Source organism: Punica granatum, chromosome 6 (genome assembly GCF_007655135.1).
Source record: "Punica granatum isolate Tunisia-2019 chromosome 6, ASM765513v2, whole genome shotgun sequence".
Classification (NCBI taxonomy): Eukaryota; Viridiplantae; Streptophyta; class Magnoliopsida; order Myrtales; family Lythraceae; genus Punica; species Punica granatum.
Genome location: NC_045132.1, coordinates 26376447 through 26383563, shown reverse-complemented (window position 1 = coordinate 26383563; position 7117 = coordinate 26376447). Strand labels below are relative to the sequence as shown.

General features: G+C 40.6%; 1 protein-coding gene across 1 annotated transcript; it reads right to left on the bottom strand.

The window, feature by feature from the left end:
- Positions 1–5094, bottom strand: LOC116211383 (nucleobase-ascorbate transporter 12). Its single transcript, XM_031545744.1, has 10 exons — positions 4277–5094; positions 3786–3883; positions 3536–3706; positions 2692–2792; positions 2466–2601; positions 2265–2315; positions 1878–2165; positions 1217–1451; positions 804–1090; positions 1–659 (listed from the first exon to the last, which is right to left on the bottom strand). The coding sequence occupies exons 1-10, from the start codon at positions 4833–4835 to the stop codon at positions 438–440; spliced, it is 2148 nt and encodes a 715-aa protein (XP_031401604.1). The 5' UTR covers positions 4836–5094; the 3' UTR covers positions 1–437.
- Positions 5095–7117: the final 2023 nt, after the last annotated feature.

The window sequence follows — 7117 nt, the reverse complement described above, 5'->3', positions numbered from 1 at the left end:
TTTAGCAGTAATAAACTCTGTTTCCACTGAGAAATCCGAAGGCAAAGATTCTACATATAAAAACAATTCTTAACAAGAAAGTGAAGAAAGGATATACACAAACGGATCAAGGCCAAAATATCCCCAAAAAAACCTACGTACACTTTCCCCTTTATAATTTAAATTTTAAGCTAGAAGTTACAACGCGAAATCGGTACCGACTGAAGCCTCGGATGTACAGAATAACTCGCCCCAGAAATTACCACCTACTGCCCAAGAAGATTTAAGATTCTCTCTTTGCGAGTGGGAAAAGAACCATAAATATCATAATCGCTCCCTTACCTTGCATGAGGTTTAATGGGGGCCCTCGGGTCTTTAAGATTCCTTTCCGGCACGAAATCACCTCCCTGGAAGAACGGTTTGCATGAGAAGAGTCCAAAAAGGCCATTCATCATTTCTCAGAGGCCGACCCATTTGACCCATCTGAAGAACTTGCTGACTCTGAAGGGCAGCTCATAGTCCTTTGCAACTGCAGGTTCCCTCCTCGCCACCTCATGCTCGGACCAGACATAGACCCCTCGTTCTTGCTTGCTACCCGGGACAGTATTATCAAGCATAAAAGCCACGAGGAATGCGATCACCATGTGTAGTGAGAGCAGTGTGTTCATAACATAGTTCAACTGTAGAGATATTAATCAAAAAGGCAAGGGGTAAAGGAATCAGCAGTAGAAATATGGAAAAGATGGAGAGGCAAAAAGCTTCTGAACTTAGCACTATATGAAATAGTAAAACATAGTACAAAAGATTCAGGAGATGCGACTTACTCCACGATACGGGGTGCGGAAAGGTCCATGAGATGCTACGATATATGGCTGAAAATAACTCGGTGCTGACAGATTGCTGTTAGGTGAGATCCCATACTGCTGGAAGTAGGCTGGTATTGAGAGGGAGAAAAACAGGGAGAGTCCAACTATGATTATGTTCCGGGAGCTCCCGGCTTCGCTGTAGCGTAAATTAGAGAGGCCTAGTGCAGTAAGCATGGCCCACATGAAGCAAAGTAGAGCAGCCACCATGACTTGGGGTATTGAGGCGATAAACCCTCCTATTTTGCCTGCAGATAAGAATACAACAATTTCAACTACAGATATTACTTCGCATAAAATATACTAAACTTACGTACTTTTTGAATTATTATTTGATCTACACGAAATGTGTAAATTTAGCACTACCTACTTACCTACAAGAGATAGAAGTATCAAAACACATGCACCAACTTCTACTGCTCTTCGGCTTCCCACTTTAGTGACAGCAATAGTATGAACATTCTCAGTCAGGGTTGATGATCCCGTCCCTGTGCCCCAGAGACCGGCAAGTATGCTCGAAAGACCCTCGAGCCCGATCCCTCGACTGAGAACACCAGGTGTTGGAGGTCTCGATGCCACCAACAGGGCCGATGCGTGGTATGAACCGACCTGAATGAATAAAGTAAAAGGATTAATATATACAAGAATATTTCAAACAAAAAAGAATAATCAGTAAATGCAGTTTACACTCAATTTAGATTAAGTAATGATTTTTTCTTTTTGAGAACTAATGAATTTTTATTTAACATAAATGTAAAGGGGAAAGGCTCAGTTCAGGTTCCTCTGGGTCAACTTGATGGACTAACATCAGTTTCAGAAGTGCAGATTACTGGCCAAAAGGTGTTCATAGCAATTGAGTGTGAAGCACCACTAGGAGAGGTGCCTATGCCAATGAAAGAGAAGAGACATAACCTTTTTTTCATGCTCTCTCAGAATAGTAAGGAACAAAATCCCGACACAAACAATTATGTACCTTACCAAAGATATCACTACATAAGCACCATGAAGGTATAAAGCATAGGATGAAAGGCTCACCGAATCTACAGATGCTATCAAGGACACAACACACATAACTATGGCCAGTTTCCAGTGAAATACTGGGGTGCCCCATTGTAATGGATAAGGAAACCTAAACCATGGAGAAGCTTTCAATGCTTGAGAAGTATCCACACGACAGTACTTCATCCTGGAAATATGCTTTCTGCAGTGCTCAGATACAATATTTGAGGCTGGTATATTTATATCACAGCCTTTGTAGTTATAAAGACCCGCTTCAGTCAGAAGAAAAGCAGCAGCCCATGAGATAGCGAGGCCCAATGGAACCTAAATTAAATACACATTGGAGTTACAGGAACCCATGCAATTATGTAGATTACAAATAATCTTAATATAACTGCAGTATAGTTTTAAGGATTTACTTACCGCATAGATTAAAAATACACGATGACCAAAAATTGATATCTTACGAAGATACTGCAAAAGATATAGACTAGGCGTATCAGGTTATTCCACAGGAGTCAAAGCAGGTGCCACCAATACTCAACACCAACATGATGTGATGTAATAAGAAAGTTAAAACCAGGTATTACCAAAGACAGATATCAAGGAGCTGGATAAACTTACAAGTGAAAATACGATAACCAGTAATATCTGCACTATTCCAATCTCAAGGCAGTTCCCTACCAGAGGAAACCCATAACTATAAAATGAAAGACCAACAGCAGCAATGGTCGGGGATACCACCACTGGATTGATAAACCTGAAATATTTTAAGCAAATGAAAAGCATCTAAATTAGTGTATAAACAACACTGGCAACATACTTGAAATATTTAAAAGCATGCAGTTACCTTAGAAGCAGTCCCATAAGTCCACTGTATCCTAGTATTGCTTGAAAGGCTGAAGCAATGATGACAGCTCCTTGTATCTCTTTCATGATATGTTTAAAACTCTGTCATCATCAGCCAATAAATCTATATGCTAAATACTTGTGGGAGATTGAAATAGACGGTAAGAGATACTTTGCGAACCTCAAAATTTGCAATAAAGTGAACAGAACATTTTTATTATACATATTATCAATATAGACAATGATGATTTTGTCAGAAATTCTAATAGGATAGATATTTAACTTACTCTAGTTTCTATTGAGACACAACTCGAAGTCAGCTTAAAAGATTCATCAACTTTGAGATGTTTCAGCTCCTTGTGAACATTAGGGCAAGCTTAAAAATTATTGAATAAGAATTTCATTAAGAAAACTTCACATGAATTTGTCAGCAGAATTGGACAAGTTTCATTCTTGCCTGATGGAAGTAGGTTGCTTTTCAGTTAATCCAATTTCTGTAGCTTTCTTAAGGAGTCAGTCGATATTCAATCATGCCCTAACACTTCATTGTTACACAGCGGATATAAAGATTCATAAACTCCAAGTTTAGGTTCTAATTAACACTGCGATTTGCAGACATCAGCAGAACCCAATAGGCAAAACATAAACAAATGGTAATACATGTTCGACATTTGAAAGTAGCTCTACACTAGTTGCAAAGAGCAAGATCATAATTGGATAATGTAAGAACTATTATGAAGTATGCCAGATCTTGGCAAGCTGCATGCACTACGAAATTGAGCACAGGTCAAGATCCAAATGCGATCATAGACAAGGATAAGAAGAGATCAACCAAGAAAGCTTACATTTCCCTTCAAGCCTTGAAATTCCGGTGAGTTGATTATCGCCAGGACAGGAGCAAGGTACACAAAGGATGGGCCCTGTATCAGGGGCAACCTTGACCCGAAAAATGTATGCAATAGAGTGGTTAATCCAGAAACAAAGAGCACTGTGGATACAACTGCTGCCACATCCTCCTACAATCTTAACCCCAATCAGATGTTGCACAAACTTGTAAGTGAAGGAAAAGAAAAATTTAGAGCCTGATACACTCACATGTTTGCCACCCATCGCTGGAACTATAACGAGGGGAATAAGCACCAAAGAACCCAGCATTGAAAGATAGTGCTGGAACCCAAAGAAACCAACGGGAACTGTAATTCATGAAACAACCAGTCACATTATTAATTGAGGTCAAACATAGCAATCAACCCACGTTTTTACACAGTAACGTAAGAAAGTCCAAAACTTCATAGCAAAAAATTTCACAATTTAGCAATGATAACATAGAAAACAACGAAAGATCCAACTTTTCCCATTTCAGCGCATGTATGTATCAATCATAAGCATTGCCACCGGACCATTGCATACCATAAACTTCACCGATTTCCAATAATCCACATCAAAGTCGGAAAGCATGTATCTTGCAGCGATAAAAAAAAACTTCCATTTGACAGAAAAGAGGCCAACTTTCCGGCAACAAGCTGTTCAATTTAACACAATTCTTGAGCCAAAAAGAGAAAAAAAGAAGCGAGCAGAAAGCTCACCTAAACCGGGTGAATCCCTGAGCTCGTACTTCATATTCGAAGGTCTTCCCATAAACCCATCTTCGTCCACTGTGGACTGGTTTACCACGTCAACAACCTCCCCGTTCCTTGACGGCCTTCGGGGAGGTGGCGGCTGCTCATTTGAGCTAGGAGCTGCCCTTCGGTTCGCTCCAGGGCTCGAGCTCTTCGGCGCTCCTCCGTCGGAGTCTCTCCTCTTCTTCACAGGCTGATCCTTCTCCTTATTTGCCGTGGGAGGCGGCGGGAGCGCGGCAGCAGGCTTGTCACCCCCCGCCTGACCGTTCACAACTACTGGAGCAGGCTGAGGTTGTGGCTGAGGCTGCGGCCGAGCCCGGCCAGCCTCGAGATCGGGCTGGTTATCGGGCTCGCGGGGCCTGGGAGGCTGAGACATCTGGCCGGAGTCGCCGGCATTGGCCTCGCCGGAGAACTTGGGGCGGAACCCGGTCCGCTTGGCCCAGGTGGACAGCGGCATTGCGGAGGACTCCGGCGCCGGCGGCCAAGGGCCGGGCTTGGGGCGGGCTTTCGGGTCGGAGCTCGACATTGGGAAGGCGATCACTGGCAGGGCATATAGACTGAATGAGGGGGCAGATCTGGGCTCCTGCCACAATGATTTCAGCTGGAAATGCGAAGGGAAGTGGAGCGTCGAGGGTTTCTGAATTCGCTCGGGGCAGTGTGTTCTCTGTGGAGATAGAGAGTGAAGCAGCGAAGGTTAGAGAGAGAAAGGGGGAGAGTGTGAGAGTGAGTGTAGAGAGAGAGAGAGAGAGAGAGAGAGAGCGTTTGTCTCGGAAGCGAGTCAGCAAATAGACAAAAGAGAGACAACTAAGTAAGACCGTGGAGAGGAAGCTTAAAATTACAAGCGGGCGTGCCCTTTTTTTCCCCTAAAATTTTCCTAATATTCTGAATTTGCTTCATAAATTTCTGCCATTTTATTATCTAAAATATTTCCGTATATTTGTCGCCACCAACTGTTCAAATTGGACAAAGATTCTGAATAATCTACCATAAATTCACTACATCTTCTACAAAATATGTTTAGTATCTGCTTTAATATAGATAGATACCAGCTGCCTTTTCATGAAAATTTCTATTAATTATCTTACAAATATTAACTATTTTATCATGTATAAATTAAATGAATTAGACAAAAATGCATTTATTAATTGTTGGGTAGCAACTGGAACTTTTTTTTTAGTTTATATATCTAAATTGCTCTCAGAGAGTTTAACATAGCGACACGTATCTTCATCGGGTAACCAAGGTATTTTAAGTTTGATACTTATCGTGAGATTATTCATGTCTTTTTATTAACCATTAGAATTTCTATTCCATCATATTAGGCCCATAAACATCCTCTACAACAAAAAAATTAAATTACTCTTAGTGCTTATATAATGAGAAAACTTTAAAGGACATTTATCAACAAACAAGCTGTTTAAATTGAACATGATTCTGAATGATCTACGGATAATACATTCTGAACAAAATGTCTAATTGCCTTCTCATGGAGATTTTTATTGATTAACTTACTATTTTATACTCATGCATAAATGTAATAAGTCATGCAGTATTTTGTTACATGTCGGGTCGCGAGCATAAATTTTTAGTGTTGGATCTCTGTTGCTCCGCTTTATATAATAAAATATGACATCGTTCAAATGTTTGTACAACCAAACCTTAAGTTTTCGAAAACTATAACGACTCAATTAAAACATAAAAATATAGGTGAAAAATTCAATTGGATAATTTTTAATGTTCATGTCATAAACATGGATATTAAATGGCGGAATCACATAATAATTTAGCCTCCACATGATTGTTATAAAAGAAGGATACCTATGATAGAGTTCAATAGTAAATAGAGACACGGCACAAATGTCTATTTCATATAGATGTCCATGACAAAATCTTCTCCAGCCGTAGGACCGATAGAAGAAAACGTTAAATGATCCGTTAGTTCCAGCTTTAGGGCAAAATTTTCTTGATGTGCTCCTATTTTCGTATCTCGTTATGTCATGCGATAATTAATAAATCCAATAAAAACAAAATCTTCCCAGCCTTATTTATAAAAATGCATATTATTATAATAGTTAGAATATTTTGGAAAATGCTTAAAGAAATAGTTCGATGGTCAGCAAAAAATTAAATCCATTGGAGTGAATTGTATTTCTTTTTGCGAACAAGAGAGAAAAGGAAAAGCTCATTATGACCTTTCCTTCTGACCAAAAATTTGATGGCCCAAGCAAAACTTTTCAGCAGGACAATGATATCTTAACCCCGCGGGGCCCCAACATGTTTGGTTCCCCCCGATAAAATCATTAGTGGGCGACATTTTTTCTTTTTTTCTTTTTAAATATGGGTAGCGACATTAACAGAAGAGCAGCATGCAAAGAATATGTCAGTTAACGTAATTAAATCATGGATCCTAACAGATAATGCGCCTTATGGGACATGCAACTGTTGACAGGGTCTGGTGATCCATGCTCGCGTTGATTTCGATCTTCTCCGGCGCCCCCGGCCGTGAGAAAGCAACAACGCAAGTTTTTGCCCGTTCTGAATGTTATCCTTGGTTGGGCGCGCACGGTGCACTCATTGCAACTGCGTAGTGGAAATGCAAACCCGAGATGGGGCCCGGAGGAGAGCGACCGGGGAAGGAAGGGAAGCCAGTTTGGTCAGGGGAGATGCTATTGCTAGCTGTACTTTCGGTGTCAAGAGCTGCCATTAGATTAGACTCCAATAGGCAGGAAAGCAACGGCTCCTTCTGGAAGCAAACAATAACATCAGCCCCCTCCCCCTTCAACTCCAATTATTTATTCATTTTATTTA

Bases quoted from the DNA above. Each gene is read 5' to 3' on its own strand.
- LOC116211383 (XM_031545744.1), bottom strand. From the start codon at position 4,835: ATGTCGAGCTCCGACCCGAAAGCCCGCCCCAAGCCCGGCCCTTGGCCG. The intron at 3,884-4,276 runs GTGAGCTTTCTG...CATGAATTACAG, and splicing joins CAGGGATTCACCCGGTTTAG to TTCCCGTTGGTTTCTTTGGG. The intron at 3,707-3,785 runs GTGAGTGTATCA...TTAAGATTGTAG, and splicing joins CAGCGATGGGTGGCAAACAT to GAGGATGTGGCAGCAGTTGT.